General features: G+C 36.9%; 1 protein-coding gene across 1 annotated transcript in view; it reads right to left on the minus strand.

Moving 5' to 3' along the window:
- The window catches only part of LOC121971855 (guanine nucleotide exchange factor SPIKE 1-like), a 106,019-nt gene that overhangs the window by 77,229 nt on the left and 9,456 nt on the right, over window positions 1-19,334 (minus strand). The window contains exons 4-5 of the mRNA XM_042523326.1: window positions 360-522; window positions 162-289 (exon numbers count right to left, since the gene is read on the minus strand). Coding sequence (XP_042379260.1) covers window positions 162-289; window positions 360-522 — 291 coding nt within the window. The remainder of the gene's footprint in view (window positions 1-161; window positions 290-359; window positions 523-19,334) is intronic.

The raw sequence follows: 19,334 nt of genomic DNA on the forward strand, positions 1-19,334 counted from the left end.
AACTCTAAAAATTTATCATATCTTTTTAAAATCACCATTTAGCTCAAGACTTTTCCTTATTAACATCAACAACTAATGGAAGATAACGCAAAATCATCTTTTCCTGCCCAGAACAGAATACATCCATTAAACATATATCTAAGGCAAAAATATAAAAGTACCATGTCCTGACAATTGAAGGATGACTTATGTAAGCTGACTTCAGACATTTGTCTGCCTGAAGTACTAGGGACATCATCACAAGTAACATTGTCATTCTTGGGAAGTCTTTCACTGGCAAGGTGCATCTCTGTACAAAGGATAAAATCATTACAAATGAGGATTTACAATTAAACATATTTAACAAACATGTCGCACACCAGTTTCCATATCAGTGTCAGGCCCTTCAAATATTTGATTTTGAAAAGATGATGGTGCAACACTTTCATAATGTCCATATTTGTTTTCATCCACCTCCCAATCAGCTTTGTAGCACTGTAACAACTCATTAAGATGTGGCCATTGGTCGATATTTTCATTTAGCTGAAAACAAGGAAAAAAAGAATTATTTCTCATATGACAACATAGAGTAGTGATACAAATCAAAAGAAAGCATGAAAACTTCAAATTTATCAGTTTTGTATCATAAACCATTGGATACATAGGACTAAATTTTGAACATCAAAGTTGCATATTTACAGACACAGATAACTAGTAAGTATGATTAAAGAAATTGAGTAACAATAAAGTTAATAATATAGTTTTTGCAGTATTGATCAAACTAGTGATTATGACCCAGGTACAAATAATACCCAAGCCAAATAACACTTCAGCAACTAATTGGGAGTGAGACTAAACCATTTGTTTTTTCTAAAACTCTCCCTGAGTTGGAGTATGAATATAATCCCTGAGTTGGAGTATGAATATAATCCATAGTTCCCAGGTTGCTATGCAAAAACATAAATGTAGGCCGAAAGATACTTGGTAATTATAATATATCAACACAGTGTCCTTTAGGATAGTTTGTCAATCTTCTTGGCTGACAACATCACAAATGGAGTGGCATCAACTTCCTTCAATGAGTTTAATGCATTCATAAAATACTAAATTGCTTGCAATGTAAATGGCAGCTTGATTATCACATTTTGATCCATCATCTCACATGTTGTATATGCCATAATGTTAGATATTATGTTGTTCTGGGCAAAATGTCTCCCATGATTTATCTACATATATCTTGTCATGGGTCGGCGATACTGGTCACTTAGAGTGAGCGATATCACCTTTTGCTCCAATAATGTTAGATATTGAGTTTAATCACATTTAATTTTTTATGTTAAATTAATATTTAAGAAAAATTTAGACAATGAAATAAGTTGAACCAAATGGATAAATTTAATTTTCATGTTAAATATAACTATTTAATATTTACTTAAAGTTACCTAGTGTATATACTTAAATTTAAGTGCTTAATTAATTGAATATAAATATAATATTATTAATTAACTATAAAATATTCCAATTAATTTAAATTAAATCATAAATTAACTAACTATATAATAGCCTATAAAGATATAATATTCATATGGAAGTTAATATTAATCTATAAAATTATATTGTATTACATTTAATTAATATATTTAATTAATCTATATTTTTCAAATAGCATAATTAATAATATTTATATTATATATGAGTTTGTGACTATGCTAACGAAAAAAAGCTATTAATCATTAAACAAAGTAATATCTCAACATACATATCAAAATTAATTAACAAACTTATGCACAATTAATTAACTGACCAATTATACATTAGTAGCATTCAATTTATAAGGCATTAACATAAAGTTATACCCTTTGAGTTAACTAATATTATATTTTAATTAAAATTTAGATGACATAATATAACTTATAATTATAACTAATACTTATAATATAATTTGTTAAATTGACTTATAATTATCAATAATATAGAAAATCTTCTTACACGAAAAATTATTCGTACTCACCCCACAACCCATGGAATTGAACCCAACATACTAAAATCAAAGCCTTTTTGTAGAAATCCAAGCCTTTCTGTGTTGACCATCACTTTAGTTCCCCTAACCCTCAATCTTACTCCTTTTAATCTCCACTTTGTGAACCCCCACCCCCACCTGAATTGGGGCAAGCTCCAACAACACTTCCTTAGATTTCTTGGCTTATGTTGTTGTTGATCTTCATTGCTACTACAAGGTCAATGAGATCTCCTCAACTTTTGATAATTGACTTGTTCTCATATCAATTATCTTTATCTCAACCACTACCAATAGAGACATGGAAAATCTCATCCAGTACCACGTGATATCAATTAGCATGAGTGATACATCAATAGAATGTCAATGCCAAGACAGTATCCATTTTTCTCAGTAACAGAAACAAAACTGTAGCCCAAGCCAAGCAAACTGGCATAAAATTTCAACCAATGACTACTACTTTAGTGTGTGAAATCTCTTCTCCGCACAATTATTTATATCTGACTCATAGTTGTCTCAATCGATACAGGTCAAGACATGAAGAATCTCATTTTGTATCATGTGATACCAATTAGCACATGTTATGCTATGTTTTAAAAACCAAGACCCAACCTGAAACCATTTACCTCAATTTGACACAAAAGTTAACCCTAATCTCTCTCCCTAGCACAATCTCCTGTGATTTTATGTTGTATTGCAGATGACACTCTCCCTCAGCTCTGGATTCTATCTGCGACACTCTTTAAGCTTTATGGTGGCAATTCCTCCATCAAGTCAAACCAAATCCTTTCTATTGGAAAACAATAGTGAATCACACAATTCCCTTCCTCTAGCAGATGACAGATAAGCATTGCAAACACAACAATAACTGTGACATGGATATTGACTTTTCTCAGTTTTCTTCTAAGTTTCCATCTGTGTGATGCAGCAATTTCTCCCCCTCACCCTCCAGCTTCAACTTCAGGCGAAGGCTTCATGTGCTGAGGTTTCATCCATAGCTAAGAAAGCAGCAGCAAGTTAATCATCCTCTCATATCCATGCCTGCAATGGACATCATGTGAAGCATTGGAAATCCCCTTCTTCGTGTTTGGAACTTGGAAATGACTAATAGTGTTTCCAGTCACAAGAGTTTTTCCCTAGCACAATCTCTCCCCCTTCGGGACCCTTGAAGTTTTCCCTAATCCTTTGTTTTCTTTGTGCTTGAGATCAGCAATTGCTCTGGGTTCTTGAGAGCTTCATTTCAACAGCAAATTCCATCTTGAGAAGAAATCTTTATCTTTGTCAATTGATCTCTCCTCTGTGATTATGTTGTTCCTCCATCAATAGATTACGTTCGAAACTCAGTTGCACGGATGATGGTTTTCTAGAATCCCATTAAACCTATGATCTGAAACCTATTTGTTTTTAGCTTGAATAGAAATATTTACAGATCTACCTCTTATAATCCTTGAGTTGTGGGATATTTGGAAAAGTCAGGGGGCAAGGAAGTGCTTGGGGAACAAAAAGGGGACTGGGTGCAAATAATGCATGGTTATTTTGAATGAGTTTTGAGGAGATTTTCATAGTGACTTCATCTTCAATAGCTGCTGTACAGTTACAGATAACAAGTCTCTCGAGCTATTTTTTATTTATATTAGCCTCAAATTGCATCCGAGTGTAGTAATATTGACTTTAAGTGTTATGGCTTATCAAAATCGGTTGATTTTACATTTGAGAGTTAGCAAAGAAATGGCTAGTGCCCTCACCATGATGTCTATCCATATAACTTGAACCTAAAAGTAAGGAGGAGGATTCATGATGCCAGAATTGGGAAAGCATAATCAAGGAAAAGGTTACCTATATTACTGTTAACTCCCTTATCTACTTGTTGCTTTGAAATTTTATTGAATTCCATGTTTATCTTCTTTGTGCATAATATTTAATGATTTTGCATGAAGATCTGAAACTACGCATGCCAACTAATTTGAATAGAATCAAATGCTTGGTGATTTTATGTGATAGTGAATTTTTGAGCAAGTTTATATACCATTAGTGTATCACTAAAAGCAATACCTTGGTAGTAGCATGAAATAAAGCTATAAATTGAGTTGTGAAAATGTTGGAGAAAAAGAAAATTATAATTATGGCGAACATAATTAAATTTTTACATGATCCTCTAGTTAGCTCATTATATAAGAATTATGTCACTAGCAAATTCGACTAATGGATGGTGAATATACATCTAAAAATGCTAGCATTTCAATAGTCATAGTTGTGTTTAAGCGCGCGAAGCACCTCTACATAGTGTTGGGGAGCTAGGAAAAACCACAAGTCCAACGCTCGATATATAAACAAGTGGCACGCCTACAGAGTGTTACTAATGCTTATAAATACAATAACAATAATCAAATTTCATCCCACTATGTAGAGTCGGTTATATGAATCCTCCTACGCTATTGAGCTCTATCCCCTAAATATATCATCATCTATATTTATCTTATTTTATCATTGCTAACCAGGTCTTCTTTGATCTTCCTCTTCTCGTTAAATGTGTATTTGTCATAATTTCACATCGCCTAATTAGAACATTTATTAGTCATCTAAATACATGTCTATATGATCTTAAACACGTCTCTCAGAGTTTTTCTCAATAAGCATAACATCAATTTTCTCTCTAATATTCTTATTTGTATCCTATCCATTCTCATATATTCACATATCCACCTTAACATTCTCATATTTGCGACTCTCATCTTCTGCTCATGTGCTCAAGTCATAACCATTATTCAACTTCATATAATATAGCACAACTAAGTACCATTTTGTATAACTTTTCTCTAAATTTTAAAGATACTTTACGATCACAAAGAACTAATATTCTCCTTCATTTCAATCATCCTACTTGTATATTATGAAAGACATCTCTCAACCCCCACCCTTTTGTAAAAAGAATCCTAAATACTTAAATCTCTTAATTATAGGCTCCTCATCATCTCTTTCTTAATAATTGTCTTACAATATCTAATATTACAAAACTTAAATTTCATATATTCTGTCTTTACTCTACTAACCCTAAAATTTTTCAGTTCTAATATTTTCCGCCAATATTCGAGCTTAGCATTTACTCCTTCCTTCACGTATCTTACTTATCAAAAAATATTATCTGCAAACAACATACATCATGGTAACGTATCTTGAATATGTCTAGTAAGTTCATTCATAATTAGTGTAAAAGAATTTATCCTTTATATAATCCTATCTTTTCAAAAACGTTTCAATCAATCTGCTTAAAATCTTCACTCTCTTTATTATATTCTCGTGTATATCCTTAATTATTTCAATATACGTTACACAACCACATTTTTTTTTAATAATTCTCCACATAATTTCTCTTGGAATTTTATTATTCGCTTTTTCTCGACAAATATCATCTTGCTTCTTTTCCTCATACTTTTTTATTAGTTGTTTGGAAAGATATATATCTTTGATTATCAACCTTATACTTTTTGATTAGTTGTATGGGAAGATATATAACTTCGATTATCAACCTTCTAAGCATGAATTCAAATTAGTTTTTGATCACTATGGTATCCTTCCTTAGACTTTTTTAGCATGGTGATAAATAATTAGAAAATGGTTATAAATTATGTTGATAAAATTATGTTGCATGTGTTATGATACTCCTCACCTTTAAAATCTTGCATTGTGTCGGACAAAACATTCAAAACATATCATTCCAATAAATAATTGAAACTCGATACTACTTGACACATTGTCTCTTGTGTCGTTGTCTCAATCATATCGATGAGTGTCATTTAATGTCAACATTCAACATCCCTTGGCAAGGTAAAATTAAGATAATGATATCACCTAGCATTGAAACAATATATCAGGTGTCATTGTATTAATTTTGTCGACAAGTATTATTTCATGTCAACACTCAACATCCATCAGCATCCTAAAATTAAGATAATATTATTTTTTTTATAGTTTGTCTCTATACAATCCAATGTCAAAATCGTAGCATTCCAAATGAAAAGTATACATTGAATTTAATTATATAATTAGTATATCTTTTTCTTCTTTATCTCTTTCCTCCTTCCACCCCCACTTGAACCATACATTAGATCATCGATATGATACCAAAGCAATATGGTTCCTATCAAAACCTAAAACATCAACACAGTTTGAGATTTAGAACTTTGTTTCTTGGTATTTCATATTATTGCATTCTCATTTAGCTTTTTCCTAGTTAATGCACTTTTCTTGGTGCTTCTAAATTCTCTTGAGACATGCTAAGGACGACTTGTAGATTCTCAAACACATTTTTGTTGTTGGGTTTGGAGTTTCTCTTTGACCAAACTTTCAAAGCATGTGTTTGTGTAGCTACTCTCAGCTACATTTAAATTTTGATCATTTTAGTTACTTCCATATTTTACTTATCATAAATTTGAAAGAAGTTTATGTTGCTCTGGTTATTTTCTAAACTATTGAATAAAAATAAAGAAATTGAATAGGTGATTGCTAATGGATATCATCATTGGTCTAAAAGTAGGTACACAGGGAGAATAGAAAGGGACTACTTTTCCCAGTAATTAAGAAGTCTTCAAAAAGTGGTTCAAACAACTTCATTAGAAAAAAAAGGGTTTTGGTTTACAAATCGATTCACTTGGAAAAAAAATATTAAACCCCTAATTACCCAATCGACCATTCAAATTGTATGTCTAATGTCACTATTTGCTTGACATCATCAAACGACTTATTTGCCAAACACTAGCATTCAACAACCATTTTTTGTCATCTGCCCTTTATTCTCTTCTATGGGTGCGTCCATTATCTTCTCCTTTTTATTTTTTTTTCTCAACCATTTGTATATTTTTCCTCATTTAAACTCAACACAATACCATGCGATCTTCCAAAGCTTTGCTAGAGAACTAGACTTGTTTTGAATTCACTAGATTGCAGCATCACACTAGTTACACATTCTTTAATATGGATTATAACTTAAAGGGTTGATCACCTAAAAACGCATTAATACACCTTCGATTTAATCGTTGTCAAGGGAAAGGGTCAACTTGGGGTTTATAAGTTGGGTCGTGACAACATAATATCAATTTTTATTTGCATGAACGTATAAATCTAGTCGAGTCAACCAAAACAACAAATGATTTTAATTGATGGTTACAAAACTTTGTTTTTATTCTTCCAGATCATTAATTTGCACCAACATATATGCTTAATAGCAAACCACTATTTTTGTTATCGTTGTTAAGCCTTATTTTGATCTATGGGTTTGATGCACTAATGTTAGATTATTCTTCATAAGGAACGCTGATCCTGTCCGAATCGCTGAACCAACGGACGCTGGGCACGTGGCGCTCTCCTAGTTGCTGACGTAGATCTCCAACTGGTCATAGAAGATGTTTTTCTAAGATGGGAAGCAGTTACTAAAAATGTAGTAGCCTTACAGAATTTCACAGACACTCAAGACAAGGCTGACTATATTAAAAACTTACTGGGAGAAACAGAAAGATTAACCTGGATACAGTGGCGAATGGCCTACCCAAATGAGTATCAAGAGTTAATCAATTCTAGTGACGGAAGAAATGGCACGCAGAATATTATTTCCCAGATAAGAAGAGTATTCTTACTAGAAGATCCATTTCAAGGATCAACTGATATGCAAGATAGGGCATATAGAGATCTGGAAAGACTTAGCTGTCAACAGGTAAAAGATCTCATTCCATTTCTAACTGATTATATGCATCTTGCTTCAAAAACAGGAAGGCTATTTACTGGACCAGAACTATCTGAAAAATTCTGGCTCAAACTTCCTGGAGAATTGGGTCGTCGTATTAAAGCAGCATTCGAAGAAAAGTACCAGGGCAACACTATGGGAGTGCATCCCAGAGTTATATTTACCTACAAATATCTAGAGGAAGAATGTAAGAAGGCAGCTTTTAGCAGATCTCTTAAAGATTCATCCTTCTGCAATTAAATGTCCATCCCTGGATATTATAAAGACCCAAAGAAGAAATATGGATTCAGGAAGTCCACCACTTATAAGGGCAAGCCTCATCAGACACATGCAAGAGTAGAGAAAAAGAAGCATCTACTACGAAACAAGAAGTGCAAGTGTTTCCTTTGTGGTGAGGAAGGTCATTTTGCACGAGATTGCCCTAAAGAATTCAAGAATACAAAGAGAGTGGCTCTTTTTGAAGGATTGGAAATTCCTGATGACTATGAAATCTTGTCTGTACAAGAAGGAGATGAGCCCTCAGACGCTATATTTAGTATATCAGAGGGAGAAGACCACCAGGTGAACACTGTTCTTAATCAAGAATTTCTATTTGTTTTTATAGAACAAACAAATTCCTACATGATAGGAAAAACAGAAGGGTGGCAACCTATGGTAAAAATACCGAAGGTTCAGCATGACTGCAATCATATATGGGAAATCAATGGAGAGATAGCATCCCCCTACCAAAAATGTACGTGCTGCAAAAGGGAGACGATGCAGAGGCACCGTATGCACTGTAGTACTTGCCATAAACTTCATGGGGTATGTGTACAAGAAATTATTTTGACATGAGCATACCTATAGAAAGGTCAGTACCAATTCCTTTCTCTCCCACTACATTGATCCAAGAGCAACAAAATTATATTGCATGGTCAGCAGCAGAAATTGAAAGGTTAAAGCAAGAAGTTATCAGTACCAAATTATTAGCAGAAATTCAGATTGAAGCATTAAAGAAAGAGTTTACCGCTGAAAAGGAAGAAATGCTGAGGATTAGTAATGGCAACACCTTAGAGGTATGTACTGAAAATGAAGAACTTCATTTTAAAATTGACCGCCTGGAATTAGAAAACAAAGATTTATTAAAAAGATTGGAGAAAGGCAAGGAATTCTTCAACCCTGAGGAAGAAGATGAAGAAATATGTGAAGAAGAGATACATGTCCTGATTGATTCAGGAAGAGAGAAAATATTCTCTATAGAAGAGGCAAAGCAACCAAGACCCAAGACAAATGGCCTTTTTAACTTGGTTGTAGAGCTTTCTATCCCAGGGGTGGATAGCTTCAAAGTAAACGCCATCCTTGACACCGGCGCTACCACCTGCTGTATTGATCAGGTATCCATACCTCCTCTTGCCATTGAAGATAATACTTTTGTTGTAAATTTCAGTGGTATAAACTCAAAGACAACAGCTAACAAGAAGTTGAGGTACGGAAATATGAAGATAGGGGAACATCAATTCAGGATACCCTATACTTATGCTTTCCCACTCACATTGGGAGGAAACATCACTATGATCCTAGGCTGTAATTTCATTCGAGCCATGCACGGAGGAGTTCGTATTGAAGGAAACGAGGTAACATTCTACAAAAATGTTACAACTATACATACTCAACAAATTGTTCCTGCAGCTCCTATTATTGAGGAACTGGAGCTAGAAGAAGAAGAATATAATCAAATCCAGGAACAGGTATGTTTATGGCAACCTGGACAGCATCTTCAAGACATGATTGCAGAATTAACCAATACGGGTTATATTGGGGATAATCCAATGAAGTATTGGGAGTCTAACCTAGTAACCTGTAAGCTTGAAATCAAGAATCCAGATCTGATTATTGAGGATCGACCACTTAAGCATGTTACCCCTCAAATGCAAGATTCTTTCCGAAAGCATATCAGATCTCTGCTGGACTTAAAGGTTATCAGACCTAGCAACAATTGTCATAGAACTACTGCAATTATTGTCTACTCAGGAACCACTGTGGATCCCAAAACAGGAAAAGAAACTAAAGGAAAGGAAAGAATGGTCTTCAACTACAAGCGACTGAATGACAATACTCACAAAGACCAATATAGTCTCCCGGGTATTAACACTATAATACATAGAGTTGGGAGAAGCAAGATCTTTTCCAAATTTGACCTCAAAAGTGGGTTCCATCAAGTAGCCATGGATCCTGATTCGGTACCATAGACGGCCTTCTGGGTACCTGACGGGCTTTTTGAATGGCTCGTTATGCCCTTCGGACTCAAAAATGCTCCTGCGGTTTTTCAGCGCAAAATGGATAATTGCTTTAAAGGTACTGAAAAATTCATAGCAGTTTACATTGATGATATTCTTGTTTATTCAGAAACTGAAGAGGAGCACAGGGAACATCTAAAGGCCCTTCTCAAAATATGCCAGAAAAATGGGCTGATACTAAGCCCAACAAAGATGAAGATTGGCAGCCCGACTATAGAATTTCTGGGAGCTACTATTGGAAATTCAAAAATCAAACTTCAACCCCATATTATCTCCAAAGTAGCCAATTTCAGCAATGAAGAGCTACAGACCACCAAAGGGTTAAGATCTTGGTTAGGGATCTTAAATTATGCCCGTTCCTATATCCCTAATCTGGAAAAAATCCTTGGTCCCTTATATTCTAAGACATCTCCAAATGGGGAAAAGCGCATGAATTCTCAAAACTGGGCGCTAGTTAATAAGGTGAAATCCATGATTAAAGACCTTCCAGATTTAGCAATACCTCCTGCAAATTGTTATGTTATAATTGAGTCAGATGGCTGCATGGAAGGATGGGGAGATTAAAATATACTATTGACGCGGAAATCCATGCTATAATGAATTGCATGAATAGCTTCAAGATATATTATCTTGATAAAGAAAAGCTTCTTATTCGCACAGATTGTCAGGCAATTATAAGTTTCTTCAACAAAACCGCGCAAAATAAACCTTCTTGTGTCCGATGGATAGCATTTACGGACTTTATTACTGGACTTGGCATCCCTGTCCACTTTCAGCACATAGAAGGTAAAGACAACACCTTGGCTGACACATTATCTTGATTGGTTTCTGTTATTGTAGGACCATGGACTCCTTCAAACGAAGACGAATTGATAATGCAACAATGGGAGGAAACAATTCAGCAGCTGCAGGCCAAGCCCAGCAACAAGGCGGCTTCATATCTGGAGAGCCTTATCACTTTTTGGCTCAGTACAAAGAAGTCTCCTGTAGCCGCGGCCCAAGGGTATGCACTATCCTTGAAGAAGACGCCAGAAGACACTTGGCCGACATCGAAAAGACCGTTGCAGACCAGCTCATCCACAACATCCTGGAGCTCAAGCTTATCCACGACATTAAAGAAGCAGATTTCAGCATCAGAAGTGAACACCCCAAAGGACTTTACTTTAAAGATGCCTTACCCAGCGTCTCAGCTGTAAAGACGTCCTTATTCACAGCTTTTCTGCAACTACAAGACATCATCCAGAATATGGTGGACACACCACCATAAGAAGACAGAGCGTGGTGAGCCCAATAAATCCAAAGTAGATTTGCTTTAATAAAAGCAGATTCGAATTCACATGGACTGAGCCTCGGGGAGTCGTCCAAATGAAAAAGAATCTAGCCTTAGCTGTAAAGACTATAGGCTGTGTTGTAAAGCTTGTAAAGGGATAAGAAAGAGGAACAGATAAGGATACCCATGAGTGATGACGAGGCCCACAAGTGCACTCAGCTCATCTCTATCCTTCTCCTTCTCTCTTCTATATAACCCTCCAGTTAGCTCATTGCAGAACACACACCGCTTCACGGTACAAGTTCTACTCTGAGAAGTCTAAGTTTGTAAGTCTTTAAGCTAAATTCCAAGTTCCTTTTCTTATAATTTAGTCATGTACTTTTCTCTTTGGTACATTATCTAAGTTATTGGAAAACAAGACGTTTCCGCACTTTATGGTATCACTGTATATGTTCTTCCCAACGTCTAGACATAGACACAATTATAACTGTACCCTATAGTCTATCATTCTTAAGTGTTGTGGCTTACAACTTAGGAGGTTCTAAAAACTTTCTTGCTCACACAGGTGTGCCCTTGGATTTATATCGGCATCCCTTGCCTTGTTACCAAGTTAGGACCTGTTCTTTTGCAATCCACTCGTCGTTCCCCGGTCGCCTTATCACCACTAGACTTTTAGTTTGATAAACTTTAGGACCCTGTTATTCAGACACTATATCAGTTCATGTTTTCGCTATAACTGATCAACAGTTGCAATTCGCTAGACATGCCTTCGGAGTTTGCTATAACTGATCAACAGTTGCAATTCGCTAGATCCGAGTTTTAAAGAAAGATGTCTTTTATTGTTTGAAGAAAAACACATAAAGGAAATTACTACTTTTACCCATCCTCTCCCCTGTGAATATCCTGAGTAGGGTTTACTCAGCCATAAAAATTAGCTCTGATACCATAAAGTGCGGAAACGTCTTCTTTTCCAATAACTTAGATAATGTACCAAAGAGAAAAGTACAGGACTAAATTATAAGAAAAGGAACTTGGAATTTAGCTTAAAGACTTACAAACCTAGACTTCTCAGAGTAGAACTTGTACCGTGAAGCGGTGTGTGTTCTGCAATGAGCTAACTGGAGGGTTATATAGAAGAGAGAAGGAGAAGGATAGAGATGAGCTGAGTGCACTTGTGGGCCTCGTCATCACTCATGGGTATCCTTATCTGTTCCTCTTTCTTATCCCTTTACAAGCTTTACAACACAGCCTATAGTCTTTACAGCTAAGGCTAGATTCTTTTTCATTTGGACGGCTCCCCGAGGCTCAGTCCATGTGAATTCAAATCTGCTTTTATTAAAGCAAATCTACTTTGGATTTGTTGGGCTCACCACGCTCTGTCTTGTTATGGTGGTGTGTCCACCATATTCTGGATGATGTCTGGGTAAGGTATCTTTAAAGTAGAGTCCTTTGGGGTGTTCACTTCTGATGCTGAAATCTGCTTCTTTGATGTCGTGGATAAGCTTGAGCTCCAGGATATTGTGGATGAGCTGGTCGGCAACGGTCTTTTCAATGTCGGCCAAGTGTCTTCTGGCGTCTTCTTCAAGGATAGTGCATACCCTTGGGCCGCGGCTACAGGAGACTTCTTTGTACTGAGCCAGAAAGTGATAAGGTTCTCCAGATATGAAGCCGCCTTGTTGCTGGGCTTGGCCTGCAACTGATGAATTGCTTCCTCCCATTGTTGTATTATCAATTCGTCTTCGTTTGAAAGGGTCCATGGCCCTGCAATAAAAGAAACCAAACGAGATAATGTGTCAGCCAAGGTATTGTCTTTACCTTCTATGTGCTGGAAGTGGACAGGAATGCCTAGTCCAGTAATAAAGTCCGTAAATGCTATCCAACAGACACGCGAAGGCTTGTTTTGCGCGGTTTTGTTAAAGAAGCTTATAATTGCCTGGCAATCTGTGCGAATAAGAAGCTCCTCCTTATCAAGATAATATATCTTGAAGCTATTCATGCAATTCATTATGGCATGAATTTCCGCGTCAATGGTGGATTTTAGTGGGGAAAATTTTCCGCTTGCATAAGCACTTATTAATTCTGCAGTCTTGGGATCATACTTATGAGGTTTCCATTTCAGAACCCCTCCCCATCCTTCCATGCAGCCATCTGACTCAATTATAACATAACAATTTGCAGGAGGTATTGCTAAATCTGGAAGGTCTTTAATCATGGATTTCACCTTATTAACTAGCGCCCAGTTTTGAGAATTCATGCGCTTTTCCCCATTTGGAGATGTCTTAGAATATAAGGGACCAAGGATTTTTTCCAGATTAGGGATATAGGAACGGGCATAATTTAAGATCCCTAACCAAGATCTTAACCCTTTGGTGGTCTGTAGCTCTTCATTGCTGAAATTGGCTACTTTGGAGATAATGTGCGGTTGGAGTTTAATCTTTGAATTGCCAATAGTGGCCCCTAGAAATTCTATAGTTGGGCTGCCAATCTTCATCTTCGTTGGGCTTAGTATCAGTCCATTTTTCTGGCATATTTTGAGAAGGGCATTCAAATGTTCTCTATGCTCCTCTTCAGTATCTGAATAGACCAAGATATCATCAATGTAAACTGCTATAAACTTTTCTGTACCTTTAAAGTAGTTGTCCATTTTGCGTTGAAAGACCGCAGGAGCATTCTTGAGTCCGAATGGCATGACTAGCCATTCAAAAAGTCCGTCAGGTACCCAGAAGGCCGTCCATGATACAGAGTCTGGATCCATGGCCACTTGATGAAACCCGCTTTTGAGATCAAACTTTGAGAAAATCTTACTTCTTCCAACTCTATGTATTATAGTGTTGATACCTGGAAGGCTGTACTGGTCTTTGTGGGTGTTGTCATTGAGCCGTTTGTAATTAAAGACCATTCTTTCTTTTCCTTTGGTTTCCTTCCCTGTCTTGGGGTCTATAGTAGTACCTGAGTATACTATAATCGCAGTCGTTCTGTGACGACTGTTGCTTGGTCTGATAACCTTTAAGTCCAGCAGAGATCTGATATGCTTTCGGAAAGAATCTTGCATTTGAGGGGTAACATGCTTAAGTGGTCGATCCTCAATAATCAGATCTGGATTCTTGATTTCAAGCTTACAGGTTACTAGGTTAGACTCCCAATACTTCATTGGATTATCCCCAATATAACCCGTATTGGTTAATTCTGCAATCATGTCTTGAAGATGCTGTCCAGGTTGCCATAAACATACCTGTTCCTGGATTTGATTATATTCTTCTTCTTCTAGCTCCAGTTCCTCAATAATAGGAGCTGCAGGAACAATTTGTTGAGTATGTATAGTTGTAACATTTTTGTAGAATGTTACCTCGTTTCCTTCAATACGAACTCCTCCGTGCATGGCTCGAATGAAATTACAGCCTAGGATCATAGTGATGTTTCCTCCCAATGTGAGTGGGAAAGCATAAGTATAGGGTATCCTGAATTGATGTTCCCCTATCTTCATATTTCCGTACCTCAACTTCTTGTTAGCTGTTGTCTTTGAGTTTATACCACTGAAATTTACAACAAAAGTATTATCTTCAATGGCAAGAGGAGGTATGGATACCTGATCAATACAGCAGGTGGTAGCGCCGGTGTCAAGGATGGCGTTTACTTTGAAGCTATCCACCCCTGGGATAGAAAGCTCTACAACCAAGTTAAAAAGGCCATTTGTCTTGGGTCTTGGTTGCTTTGCCTCTTCTATAGAGAATATTTTCTCTCTTCCTGAATCAATCGGGACATGTATCTCTTCTTCACATATTTCTTCATCTTCTTCCTCAGGGTTGAAGAATTCCTTGCCTTTCTCCAATCTTTTTAATAAATCTTTGTTTTCTAATTCCAGGCGGTCAATTTTAAAATGAAGTTCTTCATTTTCAGTACATACCTCTAAGGTGTTGCCATTACTAATCCTCAGCATTTCTTCCTTTTCAGCGGTAAACTCTTTCTTTAATGCTTCAATCTGAATTTCTGCTAATAATTTGGTACTGATAACTTCTTGCTTTAACCTTTCAATTTCTGCTGCTGACCATGCAATATAATTTTGTTGCTCTTGGATCAATGTAGTGGGAGAGAAAGGAATTGGTACTGACCTTTCTATAGGTATGCTCATGTCAAAATAATTTCTTGTACACATACCCCATGAAGTTTATGGCAAGTACTACAGTGCATACGGTGCCTCTGCATCGTCTCCCTTTTGCAGCACGTACATTTTTGGTAGGGGGATGCTATCTCTCCATTGATTTCCCATATATGATTGCAGTCATGCTGAACCTTCGGTATTTTTACCATAGGTTGCCACCCTTCTGTTTTTCCTATCATGTAGGAATTTGTTTGTTCTATAAAAACAAATAGAAATTCTTGATTAAGAACAGTGTTCACCTGGTGGTCTTCTCCCTCTGATATACTAAATATAGCGTCTGAGGGCTCATCTCCTTCTTGTACAGACAAGATTTCATAGTCATCAGGAATTTCCAATCCTTCAAAAAGAGCCACTCTCTTTGTATTCTTGAATTCTTTAGGGCAATCTCGTGCAAAATGACCTTCCTCACCACAAAGGAAACACTTGCACTTCTTGTTTCGTAGTAGATGCTTCTTTTTCTCTACTCTTGCATGTGTCTGATGAGGCTTGCCCTTATAAGTGGTGGACTTCCTGAATCCATATTTCTTCTTTGGGTCTTTATAATATCCAGGGATGGACATTTAATTGCAGAAGGATGAATCTTTAAGAGATCTGCTAAAAGCTGCCTTCTTACATTCTTCCTCTAGATATTTGTAGGTAAATATAACTCTGGGATGCACTCCCATAGTGTTGCCCTGGTACTTTTCTTCGAATGCTGCTTTAATACGACGACCCAATTCTCCAGGAAGTTTGAGCCAGAATTTTTCAGATAGTTCTGGTCCAGTAAATAGCCTTCCTGTTTTTGAAGCAAGATGCATATAATCAGTTAGAAATGGAATGAGATCTTTTACCTGTTGACAGCTAAGTCTTTCCAGATCTCTATATGCCCTATCTTGCATATCAGTTGATCCTTGAAATGGATCTTCTAGTAAGAATACTCTTCTTATCTGGGAAATAATATTCTGCGTGCCATTTCTTCCGTCACTAGAATTGATTAACTCTTGATACTCATTTGGGTAGGCCATTCGCCACTGTATCCAGGTTAATCTTTCTGTTTCTCCCAGTAAGTTTTCAATATAGTCAGCCTTGTCTTGAGTGTCTGTGAAATTCTGTAAGGCTACTACATTTTTAGTAACTGCTTCCCATCTTAGAAAAACATCTTCTATTCTATGTAGCTGAGGTGGGAGTGTAAGGATTGCCCCTGTTTGTTGATGAGCTGTAGGTAAATTCCACCATTCATTTTGATCATTATGCTTGAATTTTGTCTTAGCTGTGGGTGGAACTGCAATGCTTATGGGCTCATCTTTGGGAGCACGGTTTGGGGGGTAACCAACAGGATTCATCGTTGTGTCAGCAGGTGGCCTGTATGCAGATTCTGCTTGAGAATAGATTTGTTCTTGCAGCTGCTGTAACTGTGGATAATCAGAAACCCAATCGTTGGTTTTGTAATACCACTACTGCTGCCAGCGGCTATTACTTCTTCCCCACCATCTTCCGCGAATGGATTGATAAATTCATCTTCAGAAATTGGATAATGAGGTGAATCCTGCAAAGCTAGATATTGCAGGTAATCAATATAATCATTATCATCAGTATCAGTGGTTATTTCTGTAAACATACACAGAAACTGCCCTGAATTTGATGAAGCTTGTGAAGAGGATGGCATGGCGTCAAGTTCTGCTTGTAACTGTCGTCTATATTCCCTTGAACTTCTTAATTGCCGTCGGGAAATAGCGAAACTGCGCTCCATTGATGGAGGGTCGTCTAATAAATTCAAATATGCCTCTTCTTCATAAAATTTATGCTGCTCTATTGCATACTGTCTTGCCTTCTTTTGCATTGCTAATATTTGTTCTTCAGAGACAGATTCCTTTTGTTTTTGAGTTTCAAAACAAGGAGCCACATATTTATCATATTCTGCCGCATAATCTTCATCACTGTAACAGTAATGACAACCAAGGCAGTTAGGATTAGCTTTATGACTAGAGCAAACCTGGTTCCTCGTTGTTGAACCAAATCCGGATGTTCCTCTGTCCGTTGAACCCAATAATTCAACCTCCCTTACATCTGGTGTAGCAATATGCTCTATGATAATCTGAGCAATGCATTCCTGTTTGTTAAGAAATATATCTTCATTTGTTGTGTTGAAGGCCATAACCTTGACTTCTCCTCGGTAGTCTGAGTCGATGACGCCTCCTATTATAATAATGCCCCTTAAGGCAGTGCTTGATCTGGGAGCTATTCGTGCATATGTGTTTTGTGGAATTTGTATACAAATGCCAGTTGATAATAAAGATCTGCCAAGAGCAGGTATATCTTGTGCATGAGTAATAGAGATATCATACCCCGCAGCTCCTGGTGTTCGTCTAATAGGAAGTTGTGCGAGCGAAGATATTCTTTTGACCAATAATTCAGGAGAATCTCTTTCTTCTTCCACAAGTACTGCAATAGTATGGCTCGTCAACTCTTCTTCATCTGATTGTATCTCCTCGTCCCTTGAATTGAATTTGGGTGGAGATGATGTGGTTGCTGCCTGATATTGATTAAACTGTAATGACACACTTCCATCAAGCATGTTCCTTGTGTTGACTTCTATAGGCTGCAAAGGCAGGTTAACAGTTGATTGCCTTATAACCCAGTTATGCCCTAAGACATCTCTGGTGTTATAACTTCTGCCTGGGAGAGCCCTTACACCATGGCTTGCTAAGTAGTCAACTACATTCTGTATTTCATATGCAAAGCCAACGTTAGGTGTATTAGATAATCGACCTACCAATCCTCGTGTGACTAGTAAGTTGGCTTCTCCATTTCTCCAGTTTTCATATCCTCGTGTCAGTATCGATACCTGTATATTTCTGTAGAAATCAGAAATTGTAAGCATTGTATCAGGTATTACATAAACCAATTGACTCCCATGCGTTAAGTCAATTTCCATAGTTGCAAAGATGGCCTGATCACCCTGCCATCTGTTATCTCTAAAAACAACCAGTGCTAATGTTCCTTCTTCTTGTCTATGCAGGATTTGGATTCTTACTTGTATTACCCCTCCTTTGGAGTTGAGTAAAACTTTCTGGTTGTATGAAGGCTCTATCAACTTGATTGCTGGTGACAAGTATTGCTTCTTCTGATCTATGAACATACACCCTATGGTGTATATCATCTCTTCGTGAATGGTATAAGACTTCAGCTGGTACTATTGAGGCTCTTTCTTGCATAGAAAGTCGAAGCTGAGTCTGAGGGTCGAGCTGTTGTTCTAGGGCATTGTTGTAGCTTCTACCAGTCATTCTTCTTGTTACTCGCTGTATGGCTCTTTGTGCGTTATATCTACGCCTTTGACCTTGTCTGTATTCTCGTACTTGGTCTTCAAAAAGCGGCGCCCCTTCTGTTCTGGTGATTGTTGTTACAGGAGGGTTTCTATTTTGCGTAGCCATCACTTCTTTGTAGTTTTTGCTTGTTCTTCTTTCAATATTTGAAAAGGATATGTAAAAACTCTTAGCTTTCCTTTTGCCTCCTTCGGCTTTTCGTGAATAGAGATGGCTTGGATTCTTTCAGAAAGATTTTTGACAATCTCCTCTGGAAGAGCTTGTTGGGCTGGAGCTTCTTTTGCTTCAAGTTTCTTGATTCTTTCTTCTAGAGATTCAAGTTTCTCTAGGATTGTGACTAAAAGCTGTATCTGTGTATTAGCTTGTTTAATAAGAATATTATTGCTGCTAATACCTCCTTTGTAGTCGGCCGGTTTACAAAAGCCTACAGCTGGTGCTTCTATGCCTTCAGTAGCTTGAAGTGCCTCTTTGTATGAGTTTGTGGCTTTAGTGTTTATATAGCTCATGAAAACACCCAACCTTCAACCTTTTGTAACAAGGTTTCTACCTTGTCAACCTTTTGTTTCAATTCTTCTGATAACTGTAGCACTTGTT

Source organism: Zingiber officinale, chromosome 4A (assembly GCF_018446385.1).
Source record: "Zingiber officinale cultivar Zhangliang chromosome 4A, Zo_v1.1, whole genome shotgun sequence".
Classification (NCBI taxonomy): Eukaryota; Viridiplantae; Streptophyta; class Magnoliopsida; order Zingiberales; family Zingiberaceae; genus Zingiber; species Zingiber officinale.